The 13,334-nt window shown below is 42.6% G+C and overlaps 1 protein-coding gene across 1 annotated transcript; it reads right to left on the reverse strand.

Annotated features, from left to right (window-relative positions):
* Positions 1-4,052: 4,052 nt before the first annotated feature.
* On the reverse strand, positions 4,053-10,817 carry LOC113024494 (fascin-like). The gene is made up of 5 exons (XM_026171637.2): positions 9,777-10,817; positions 6,738-6,894; positions 6,495-6,616; positions 6,077-6,247; positions 4,053-5,320 (listed from the first exon to the last, which is right to left on the reverse strand). The coding sequence occupies exons 1-5, from the start codon at positions 10,597-10,599 to the stop codon at positions 5,115-5,117; spliced, it is 1,479 nt and encodes a 492-aa protein (XP_026027422.1). The 5' UTR covers positions 10,600-10,817; the 3' UTR covers positions 4,053-5,114.
* Between the last annotated feature and the right edge of the window lie 2,517 nt (positions 10,818-13,334).

Below are 13,334 nucleotides of genomic sequence, written 5' to 3' on the forward strand. Positions count from 1 at the left end.
GTGTAATTACTGTCACGAAGTCATGGGCGTAACATTGCTGAACATTGCTGAACATTGGGGGGGTCAAGATCTCTGTCTAAATAAATAAAAAAATCTGGGTAAATTCACAGATGATTAAACATGCAACTATTCTGCTGGTAATAACTGAAATGAGTAAAGAAAATCAACAGCCTATTTATGCAAGATAATTCATAATTTTATTGGGGGGTCATAACCCCCCTAACTCCCCCTGGAAATTACGCCCCTGCACGAAGTACAGAACTAAATTCTCTGTGTCTCGCTGACCAACTCTGTCTGGCGGGACGTGGCTATCACTTGGTAAATAGGTACTGTGATAGCTTGTCATTGTGCGCGTGTATTTGGGTGAGTGCATTTGCGTCTCTTATCTGTACCCTTGAAGAAGTGTATGCAGTAATATAAAGGAGCAAATAAGATGGGAACAAACTGTAAAAACAGAACAAGCCAACCTTGAAACTGACCTGAGGCCTGCTGGAACTCTCGTATAAGTGGTTGCAGCTTTAAGGGGGGGTTCTAAGTGCTTTGGGTCATTCCAGAATCTGGGTAAATCCATATGGTAGCTGCGAGGTGTGAAACACAAATTACCGGTAATACAACAATTTAGAACAACAAAAAAAAGTAGTGTGAAATTTCTTTTACACACTTGGCTTTTGTGCATTAAAACATTTTCAGATTGAAATCAGCAATGGCTTCACTGAAACATATTCCAGAAAGCTGGAAACACTTATTACCCTTCTGTCTATCCATTTTCTTCTGCTTATTTAAGTCAGGGCTGTGGGAAGGAGCTGGAGCCTATCCCAGCTGCCGTGGGCTGAGACACTGGGTAGACTCTGAACAGGTCACCAGTCTGTCATAGGGCTAAGACATAGAAACACACAACCATTCACACCTATGGGAAATTTTAAATCACCAATTAACATAATTCCTCACAGAAAGGCTGCAGCCAGGTGATGGATATGAACCCAGGACCTTTGGATTGTGAGACAATGCACCAGAATACTGCTCCACATACTCACCTAAAATATAAATATAAATGTTGCCAGGGCAATATTTGCCTTAATGCACAGTTATAATAATCATTTATCTTAATTAATAATATTAATTAAGGATATAGTTTAAGCTAGGAATAACAGAAGTGCCCATATACTTTGGTGATAAAGTGAAAATCAGGTTTAAAGCATTTTTAAATGATGTACACTAGATGGCAGCAGTAGACACATTAAAAAAGCATTGAGACAGTTGGAGTTGCAATTAAAAACTGGGAAGTTGCTGCTGTTGCAAGTATGTGATCTGTGCAGAAGTAACAGCAAAGAGTCATCGATATGTTACACAGGAATCATGGGTATAAATAATGAAATCGGCTTCATATCTTACAGTAGCTTACCCTTAAACAAAGTCTGTCCTGTCTCAGTCAGAGAGGCACATTAAAAGAAAACGTTTTCATGCAGTTTAGATGATTCTGAAGTGTGTCAACTGTGGGCTTCTTCAAAACACTAGCATCTGCTGCAGTTCTCTGATATATGTGTACATGTTTAGACATCCTTGTGAGGACAGAAAATTGCAATGCTACTGTACATGTGGGGACCAACAGTCACCTCTCCCCACGAGTTTGAAGGCATGTTTGAGGCTCAAACTGTGGTTTTAGTGTCAGGGTTACAATTAGGTTATAGTTAGATTTAGGCTAAGGGTTAGGGTTAGGCATTCATTTTTGATGGTTAGGGTAAGAGGCTGGGGAAGGCATTATGTCACTTAGATGTCCTCATTAAGACATGAACATGAGTGAGTGTGTATTTTATTATGGTTATGGTTTTTTACTTCAAGAATCATAAAAGATTTAACGTCCTTTTATGAGTTTGCATAAAGGGACACTGCTGCTAGACATAGTGTATGAGAACACTGTCATTGTGAGTGTGGTACATTCTAGTATTAGCATGTTACTCAAGAGTTCTCCCACTGGTATGACTATAGACACATTACATAATTTATCCTAAAAAAAGAATATATATATATATATATATATATAAATAAATAAAAAAACAACTGTTCTTACAGTTTTCTCAGGATGGTAAAACGCTGTCCCATTTCACTTTGAGGAGTTTCTTTATCACGTTTATTGCCCAGGAGAAAGAAAACCTCATTCCTGCTTTGTCTTCACTTCTGTTCATTGCTCTGTCCCTCCGCTCCAGTGCCATGTGAGCTTTTTTCTGGCAGGAGGATTTGGCTCAAACCCGACATGTGCTTTCTCTTAAAGACTTTATGCACACAGACTGAAAAAGGCATGGGAGGTTATCATATTACCTTGAGCACAGTGGACGCTCCAATCCATTTAATAAGCACTCAGGCTTTTAATTTCCACAGTCCTCATGTGAGTGTGTCAGAAACTGTGTTTGTAGTTACACAGGGCGGTTCTGTTTTGGTTATTACAAGGTTTGCTGGGATTATTCAGCAATGTGTGTTCCATCTTTCAACAGTCATCTTCCTAAAGCCTCGCTCCTGCATTACTTGTTGCCATGGCAACACGCAGAGACCCTGCAGTGAAAGATGAAGGATGATCGTTCGTCTGCTTTTGCGTGTATTCAAACACGTAAGTTTTGCACCCATTATAGCGTTCAAGAGTTGAGATTTGGTCTGCAGAAGAGAGAAAGTGGAGTAGGTTACCTCGTTCTTGAGCTCGGCTGGCTTTCTCCTCTACCGTTTTGGCTCAGTGCACTCTCAGGGGGACGTGATGCAGGCTCTGTCTTCCTTCTCCCACACACAACAGCATTTGCTAAATAGCCTCATCAGAACAAGATGGTTGGAGGAAAAAATCTATGAAAAGAATAATAATGTAGGTCCACCTTCTTTTCTGTTTAGGTGTAACATGAAGAAACATGTGACCCAAATGCTGAGCTCAGTTGTTGCACAGACAGATCAGCTGAGCCCTGTTATTGATCCATATGCACAATTTAATAACAATAAAAACAGCATTATTAAGTATTATCAGGTTTATCTTTTTCACTATGTGCATTTTGTTCAAGCTGTCATCTCTCGACTCGAGCTGTTCAGTTTTAAAGTTACATCTATCAAGCGGATTCCTGTAAAGGGGCAGGGTGACTTCTTGCTCCCAGAGTAGCTATCTTACCTAATCATGTGATCTGCAATATTGCTCTCACTTCCTTTTTCGGACTTGTTTTTATGGGATCAATTCAGTTATATTACGGGCAAGATTAGACCAGAGGCAGGGAACTTGTGAGGCTGTACTTTGAGCATGCTCAAAATGAAATTGTAAGCACACTACCATTTTGCAGCAGCAGAGCCAAGGGCTGGCTATATACACCTTATAAAATGTCTTGTCACTGCACACAATCATCATGATTGGAATATGACTGAAATGATCCTATAAAAACCAGAACAAGGAAGTGAGTGATTAGGCAAGACAGCTGCTCTGGTAGCAAGAAATCGCAGGTGCAAGCTTAACACTGAATAACTTACAAGTTATTGTAAGCACATTGTAAGAACTTTGGATTGAAAGGTCGTCAGGCAGTGAGGAAGCGTGTGGTTTCACACATCACATCCAGTTTAAATAACTCTGAAAAGTGATTTGTGCCCAAGGCTTCATAAGGAGATATCACTAACCCTTTCATCAAGGTTCACCACTTATAACTTTTATACTGTCCCTGTTTCTACAGTTATTGTTCCCATCAATCCTCTTCCGCTTATCCTTATCAGGGTCACATACAACCAACAATTTAAACTGCCATTAAAGAATTTAGTGTTGCATTGAAAAAGTTATTATAGGAGTTCTCATGGTGTAGTCCTGCCCAAACAAGCAAGGAATAAAGATATTTTGGCCTACATCAGTTTGCCCCACATAAAATAAATGAATGTCATATCAGTTTCTGTAACACTCTAATTGGCTGTAGATGGAAGCAGATGAACATGTAGATGGAAGTTAGTGTGAATCTTTAGAAATAATCCCTCAAACCCACAAATGCCCTCTCTTTGTGGAGCTAACCCTTTCAAGTAAAATCAACCAAGAGAAAAACAAGACGATCCACTGTTGAGAAGGTAAACTTTATTGGACTTTTCACTTGATTGAAATGTACGAGCATGAAAGGGAAAAGACAGAGTACTCTATGAAAGGCACAGCCAGAGAGATGACTCCACCATTGTGTTTACACACCAGCAGCAGCAGCAGCAGCACACAATCCAAGGCGGGCACTTCATCACCACAAACATGTGCTTTTAACGTAGTTCAAAAAGGACGCTGTAATATTGTGCTCATTTTTGGGCGCTGTGTTAGAACAGCTGGAATTAATGCATTTTTATTTATATGCATTTGTGTGCGTTTGAGTGCGTTGTGTGTCATTATTGTGCTAAGGCGACTCCTTCACTCGGTGAGTGAGTTTCGAAGCTCCTTTCAAACTGTTTTTATTTTATTCACCAAGAGTGTACAGGCAAAAAAAGACACATCTGCCAGCCCCTGGCTCTGTGTTTCCCATGGTTGCTATGGTTTCAATAATTGAGTGACAAAAAAAGAGCAGTATTTACAGCAGACGCGTGTAAATCAGTAACATTCCTTCATCTGATGAGCATTATGCGTTACACTTTGAACGAGAATAGGAGATGTAAGCAGCGTATAGAGGCAGCAGGACAATTAGCAGGAGAAGGTTAGATACTGCGAGTTATGGGTTATAGTATTCAACACGTTCATTTACACCAGTAGTTACCACAGATAGGCACAACTTATAACAATAACTGTCCTGACGGTTATTAGGTACGGCATGTGTAAAGTTTAACTGGGAGTGAAACAAATACTGTGCAATCACACTACAATGCATTCAGTTAACAGCAAGTCGTTGTAAATCCAAGCCTCCAGTACAAAGACCAGTAAGATGAGATCATTACTGAGAAATTTTTAAAAAACAACAAAAACAAAACACCTTTAGCACTTTGGTTCCTCTCGTCAGCGTCATTTTTCCGCCACCCATCCAAACAAATTCAGAACTGCGCACACGCACACAGGCACGCACACATATGCAAAAGAAAGAAAGAACTGCTACCTACACTAACTACCTCTAGTTTGAAGCATAGTGGAGAAGTCCAGCTGTGCTTTCTCAATATTCCCAGAGGGTGGCGCTCTCCAGGGAGTCTGCACTCGCCTTGAGCCCTCCAGCGTGATCCCCTTTGAGATACTTCCCCCTCAGAGTACGAATGGCCATCTTGTTGAGGTCACAGAACTCGAGCAGGAACTGGACAGGCGATGAGTCGCCGCACACAATGGCTGTGCCATCTCCAAAACACCAGTACTTCCCCTGGGAGTCTGGACAAACAACACACTTAATGAGGCTCCGCAGACACACAGTACACATATATAAGTATATCAATTTTATCAATTTAGTTTAGGAATTCAAGGAAAAGATATGTGACATAATTTTATTTAAATGTTTAAAATACTTTGGGATCAGAATTTGCTGGCCAACAATACAATACAAGATGAAAAATAATGCATCATACTGGCTCCCTGTCAAGCCTGAGTATGATGGTTCAAATGGGAGATGGCCCCGGGTGAGTGATCCATACAGCTATAATGGCTTTCCCATTAGATGCTTAAATATTGACTTTCCCTTAAGCAGGGTGGGGTTGAAGAGGGTTGGGTTGTGGAGAACACTATTTTAAACACCATGGCAAACATCACCACATTCATTAGAAAATCAAATCAAAGCCACGAGACAAGAAAATAGAAGCATTGTTTATTGAACGATCTGAATCTGATACAGGCTCTTTTGCTACAGAGGTTTCAGTCAGCTTCTTTGTCTCATTCTAGCACAACTGCTGTGTTGTGTAGGTAGCTTCAGTTATATTAAGTATATCTATGACAAAACACTAAATATAACTGCACATTTCTTGTTATCCACATTAGACCCGGCTCCCTGGAAAGTATTCAAATGCATTAACTAGTCTCACATAAGTCACGTTCTGTGACTTCTAGTAAGAAAAAAACAGTATGACCTGCCAAAACAACACATTGCATCTAAGTGACACACAATTTTATTGTTCTATTCAAACAGTTACCCACCTTTGAAGGAGTAAGCACCATTGTGGAACTCCAGCTGAAAAACATCGTAGGATGCTCGGTTGGAGTCTAGGGTTGCCGTTCCAGCTTTTCGAGCCCCGATGAACCCGTGCTCCCCGCGGAGGACGATGATTGGACGGTTGATGAGCTTCATCAGGAACTGTTCGGCCTCCCCTGAAGTGAAAAAAGATTAAGGTTGGACCAAACTACTCTGTGGCTTGTTTCATAAAAGCACCTTACGCGGGTATATGGGGGCATTAGAGGACGTGGCATAGGTAACTCGAACATCTGCGCAGGCACCATCAATGCTGAACCATAACATCTTTTTTTCACACATATCACATTTAATATGTTGATATGTGCATCAAAGCTTTTTTTTGGTGAAAACGTTGTATTTGGGAATGTAAGGAGCATGGCTGACCTGCGCTGTCAATGGTAGCAGCCAGCTGCCCGTTCTTCTTAGCAGTCACATACTTGCCATTGGCTGCACGGATACACACACGGCCGTCACGCCACTCCAATTCAAAGTAACTGTTGGCAGACCTGAAACACACCCACACAATAAACAAGCCAGTTATTCCACTGAATGTTGGTTATGCATGAAATAAAATGGGTGTTAACCAACATTCAACATTATATGGTGTGTGCGTATGTGTGTTGTTACTTGGTGGAGGCAGTGCACTGCAGTCCTCCGGTAGCTGTGAGTGTCCAGTATTTTCCAGCAGCGGTCCTGAAAGCACACTTCCTGTCCTCACGGCTCATCTCCAGCTGAAAGACTTCCTGGTCCCCTTCCTCATCCTGATTGGCTGACAAATCCATGCCTAGAAAAGTGGGGCAGACTGCTGTCAGCTTTCCTTCTTGTCTCTGGATGTCTGAAACTTTCAAACCCTTAAATTTATGAACTTTCTCCCGAGAGACTCTTAAAGCCAGAGGATGTCTCAAACTCACAAAGATCTGGGCCTTACTGCACCCATTCAGTGGATTCACCAGTCCTGAATGGGACTAGATAAAAGAAGAAGAAGTAGATGTGGTCATTTGAGCAGAGTAACGATAAAGTAGAAAGTTTTTCCTCATCATTAAATGTTTCATTGATCAGTTAGAATTCTAATGTGTCGAGAACATCTCTGCTTATGATCCATTTGTCAGCCTGCTGACTCAAAACACGTACACTCCAACTATATGCTAAAGATTTGAAACTCAAAAGCAAACCATTCAAATCAAGTGCTGTGTAAAAACAAATGTGTGTGTTACATAGCCATATGTTAACACGCCTTGATCCAGAGCTGATCCAGTCAGCTGTTCCATGCAGAATCGTCTGCTGCTGATCAGGGGGATGACCACTGAGTTGGAGCCATGTTTGAGGTCAAATGACAAGTGCCCCTTAAATGTTCCCCACTTTAAGCTGTAATTCGTTTCACTTCATCTGCAAGGGGAAATAGCTACTTGAGTTCACCCCCAATCTGCTGTTTTTTTCTCCCTTTTTCTTTGTTTTTTACTGGACAACTATATTAAAGTGAATTAATTGTTTTTAAAAAGGCAGCCATCTGCAAATATAGGCTCTGAGACTAAAACCAAAACAATGAGCTAAATTGTAGAGCTGAAAAATAATTGTGAGTTCATCAAAACAAGAAAGAGTTCACCCATAAATCAAATCATGAATTAAATACATGTGCTGTAATGATATTTGTCTAAGCTTTTTTGGTGTGAGTTGCCAGTTTTGCAGATATAAGCGGTTTTCCTACAATATAATGGAACTAAATGGCACATAAAATTGCATTTTAAAAATTCAACTGCAATGTATTTTACATAAATCATGACATGGTTGCTCAGAACAAATCCACCAACCTTGTAATGAACAATTACATGAAGGGACTGGTATTCCACCATATCCCTCCATAGAGGGAATCGTGTTCTTACATATGAGGAGATGTTAGTGAGACCGTGATCAGATTTAATGTATTTGGATATTAAGTTTAAACCAAGCATGAAAATGGAGACGAGATGTGATTCAAGTAACAGTTTACAGAGAAGATAAATTACAGAGAAACAGCAGTTCTCTAGGCAAAAATGCCTTGTTGATGTCAGAGTTCAGAGAAGAATGGTCAGACTGCTTCAAGCTGATAGGACAGCAACAGGAAGGCAACCTCTGGACTGTACAGCATAGAAGATCTCACTGAGTGCCAGTCTTGTCAGCTAAGAACAGGAAACTGAGGCTACAAGTTACAGAAGCTTACCAAACCTGGACAACAAAAGACTGGAAAAAGCTTTTCTTACTCTGTTGAGTTTCAATTTCTGCTGCAACATTTGGATAATTGGTTCAGGATTTGATATAAACAACATGAAAACATGGATCTATTTTACTGTATATTACTGGCTCAGGCTGGTGGTGTAATGGTGTGGTGGATATTTTCTTGTCATACTTTGGGCCCCTCAGTACCAACTGACCATTGTTTGAACACCATAGCCTACCTGAGTATTGTCGCTGACCATGTCCATCCCTTTGTGGCCGCAGCATACCACACCACGTCACAAAGCTTAAATCATCTTAAACCGGTACATGGAAACAAATTCACTGTACTCAAATAGCCTCCACAGTCATCCAGTAGAGCACCTTTGGGATGTGGTGAAATGGCAGAGCCCCATCATCTCTGCAACCCACATCGAGACAACATATTTTGAATACCAGAAGAAGAAACGCGTTAATATGTTTGAATATGAATTTAGCGCGAGTTTAACACATCTATTGATAGGGAAAATGGTTCCAGACAAAGAGCAAAAAGATTTGACCAGTAGATTTCTTACAAAGACACGAAACTGGACTCAGCCTCGCATTACATAAAACCAGTCCACCTTGGAAGAGTTGAGAGAGTAAAAATGTCTCTGTCCTCATTACTGACACCCAAGCTGCCAGTTAACAAAATGCTTGTGCAATGCCCATATTGAGCCCACTGAACCATTAGTGGTTTGTACAAATGCAGCAGCACTGTTATTTCTTTAACAAAGAAAGGAAATTGTGATGAATTATAAGTCCAAGTCCCCTGGTCCTGCTTTCCATCAGCCTTTCAATTATGGTCACAATTTAGGTCACAAGTCACTGCCTTACATACACTGACCTCATTCAAGCAAACCATCCTCTATTTCCCTTGGTATGCTCTCTGTCTGTCTCACACTCACTCACACACTGATAAATCCCCGCTAATGTTGTGCACAGAATCAATTAGAGACCGGGAGGCAACGAGACAATGAGGTTGCATGTGGGATAAAGACCTGTGTAAGGCACACCTCGCTCTTTGTGGCCCGCGTTCTCTGCCTCTCCACCATTTTCCCATTGTCTCCAAAGCAAATCTGCCCTCGTTTTCTGTCTGTTCTGAGATAAAGAACGATGCACAGCTGCAGACTGAAGCTGACCCGGGGCCAGCAACCACAGAGCAGGGGTAGAATTACTGCAGGAAAAATGTTAAACTGGCAGGGACTGCCCCCCGCCCCCCAACAACTACAAAAAAAAAAGCGGAGGGGGGCGATAATGAAAAACACATGGTGTGGGAGGAAAATGAGCTAACGGGGGTCTCTAATTCTGCTCTACTTTTTCATGCAGACACGCAACAGCTGCCTCCTGCTGTGTCCAGCTATGCGGTGACCTCACGGTGAAACTGCATTTCTTTTACTTGGTGTCTCTTGGGTCAGTGCAGCTGTACAGCCTCACCTTGCCTTGTGGAGACGTTTCTCTCGTTGCCTGCAGTCAGCACGACCTGCGCGTGGCTGCGCTCCAGGCCGAACTGTTCATCCTTTCCCACCCGGGTGCTCCTCCCAGACTTCATAGTGCCGGTGGGGCCTACGGGGGCCAGGTAGCGACCGTTACAGTCGCGGAATGCCACTTTCCCGGAGTGGAACTCGAGCATGTAGCCGGTATCCTTGTCCGTTGCTGTGGACAGGTTGCCGTCGTTGCGCAAAAACCGGTTGTCAGAAGTCTCGAGGTGGTAGCGCTGATCGCGGTACACCAGGGTCACAAGCGAGTCGACCCCCCAGGGGACATCCCGATCTATTGACACCTCCTGCCGGGCGCTCAGGTGGGCGAAGCGCTTGCGGGCGAAGCTGTAGAGGTTGACCTGCGGGTGCACGGCCAGGTGCATGCTCCATCTCTCCGCCGGCGAGGCGGTCTGCGCAAAGCAGGTGATCCGGTCCTCGCTGCCGCCGAGGAAGCGGCCGTAGGGCTCGGACTGCAACGACCACCGCCCGTCCTCGTGCACCGTTATGACGAAGCGGCAGTCCCGCTCGCGCGTCTCGCTGTCCGCGGTAACGTTGCCGTCTTTGTCCGTGGCGAGGTAGCGGCCCAGGTGGGACAGGAGGAACACGGCGCTGTCGTCTTCCCCTGTCTGCTCCAGGGTCCACGTCTGCTTCTTCTTCAGGCTGCTGGCCGAGGCGTTGATTTTGAAGCCGAATGTTTCCGCAGTCAGATACTTGCCCTCGCTGTTGATGAGGCCCAGAGGGATCTGCAGCAGGTCCCCGTCGGCGCCGTTTGAGGACATGATTGCAGCTTGACAAGAGGAGCAAAGAAAGGAGATGCTGGTCTTATAGAGAGGGATAGACAGACGGACAGAGGGAGGGAGAAAGACTGTGGGGGTGTTTGAAGGAGAGAGAGAGCTGCTGCTGATGGTGCTGATGGTGATCAGTGTCCCCTAACTGGGTAAAAATCCGGACTGGCTCGCTGGAGCTGCAGGAGTTGCAAGCTTGTGAGGTTTTTTTTCCAAGGCAGTACACGCCCCAGATACAGGCAGAGGAGCTGGAGGGAGATGACTGCAATTTTGACAAACCACTCCACCCCTGCACTGATCTTCACATAGCCCCACACATATAACCAGTATCATCCACACCATCAGCACTAACTTTTCCATTGCTCCTGGAGAACTCTGTGGATTCACCACCTAACAGATTTGGTATGTTTGTGCTGGAAAGAGGCAGAAAAAGGCCATTTTCTGACAATGTCAGCATACAGAAGGCCATGTGCTGGGATCTCTTATGAGTCAAATGTCCCCTCTGAATCTGATGTGGGGTAGTTTGTAGTTTAATGTTCTCTTCCCCCTGTAGTTTTCACAAAATCTGTGCTGAAAAAAAATTACCAAACAAAAGCTACTGAGTGTGGAACAATGCAAACATTGTGTTTTCACACATGAACATCGGAGAGATCAGAGACAAAAGTGCGAATTTACTCAGTTGTTTCCCTTCATTGAAATTCCACCCATTTTCCATCCTGTAGTCTGATCAGCCCTTCCGTCCTTCTCCCCCGTGCTTTGTCATAACTCCTGTCTACACATCCACCTATACTCTGAGAGAGAAAGAGAGAGAGAACGGCGGGTGCTTATCCTTTCCTCACGCCCACAACCCCAGGAGAGCTTTCTGAGGTATAAAAAGCTCCATGAGAAGCTAAATGAAGCTTTTCTCTTTTCTTCTTCTTTTCTTTTCCAGTAGTTGAACATATAATTGATTATGGTAATGGTGTTTTGATTTTGTACCGCAAAGTTATCTTCCTCATAGCTATAAGCCAGTGAAGTTTTCTCACAGCAGCTTTGCCTGCAGAGCTAAAAACCTTAATTCCTAATGTAATTCGAGGATGTAGTTGAAAGACGGGATAGTTCATGAACAGTTCACTTTGTATGCATACATTTTCAGTTACTTGGTTTTAATTTAGGGAGATTAGTGGCTTGCAAATTTGCTGCATGAAAAATTGGTGTGCTGCTGAGTCAGTAACCTGATAAAAATCAGGAAAATCTTTGACAACTTTTCACTTTAAGCTTTTGATCTTTGATAACTGTAAAACAAACGGAGGTTTTTGATTGGTTGATTGATTGATCTGGTCAAGATGAGCATTTTGATGGCACTACTTTTGCATCCCATGCTTGGATCTTTATTTATCATTAGTTATGGCTTATAAAATAATTAGATAATTGGTTATAAATCGCTAAAACGAGTAGCACGATATACCCAAAACAAAGAGAAGGGGTAGCAAGAGAGGAAAGGAATCCCAGATTTGCCCCACCAACAACATTGTCCAATGAAATGAACATGTAGGATAAGCAAACCATGAAAAGTACGGATTTTATATGAGCTTGTGCATATAGTTTGAAGCGGGAGGTTGTGCAGGACATGAAACCTGTGCTGGGACACAGCCTGCAAAGTTAGTGCGGAGGTGGGATATCTGGGGGAGAGGATATCTTACAGCTGGGACTACATCGCCCCCATCTGGCTTTTTGGAGAAAAGCAGCAAGGACAAGAATCTCGGAAAGAAAAAAAAGCAAATTCATCAAGTTAAGGAGAGTCTGGATGTTTTTCATTACCTAACAGTAAAGTCCTTGAGTCTTGGTAATGAACACTGAGTTGTGTATACTTTTGAAGTATAATGCCTGGTTGCCTGTATTTTAGATAGCTCGTGGTGAGAAAGTGTAATGAAGTATAACTCAGCTTGCTCAAATGATACAGTATTTACTACTCAAGTAATGTGAAGCACTGTAAGCCCCGTGAATGCTTCACGGGGCTTACAGTGCTGCGTTCACCCCCTTCCCATTTAATCACGTGTCAGATCATCAAACAAATGTTAATATCAGAAAACGATAATCAAGATTAACACAATATTTTATAATTATTATTTAATTTTTTAAAGAGAAAACGAACCAAACCTACTTGCCCCTATTAAATCATGAATGACCGGGGTTAAATTTCAATTCCACTAGCCAGAGCCCGGCCTGATTACTGGCGGAAGCACTGAATCAAGTTAAATGACAAAATGAAATAGACTAAAAGATCTCATAAAACAACAGCTGAGAAGCAAAATGATTGACAACTATCAGTCTAGATGGTGCTACAAAGGTACAATTACATCATTCACAGGCAGAAAGGTTTTCTATCAGGGAGTTTTCCTTTCATCCCTTTATCTGGATAAAAACAGAAATTCTCTCTTGAGAAGGAGAGACTCCAAAGGGAAACTTTGATATTTAAGATCATTGTTTGAGGACACCGGGCATCATGGTGGTCCAGTGGTTAGGACTCTTGCTTCAAAGCAAGAAGTCACTGGGTTTGAATTCATCTCACTGGTAGGGGTCGTTTCTGTGTGACCTTTGGATGGTTTCCCCTGATAATCTAGTTTTCTCCCACAGTCCAATGGTAAATTGGACCATACTTGTCTAGAATATGTCCCCTTTGCCCTGTGACAGCGGGGATAGGGTCCAGCTTTAGTAGGTGTTGACCAAAATGAAAAGACATCGTGGAT

Source organism: Astatotilapia calliptera, chromosome 6 (genome assembly GCF_964374335.1).
Source record: "Astatotilapia calliptera chromosome 6, fAstCal68.1, whole genome shotgun sequence".
Taxonomy (NCBI): Eukaryota; Metazoa; Chordata; class Actinopteri; order Cichliformes; family Cichlidae; genus Astatotilapia; species Astatotilapia calliptera.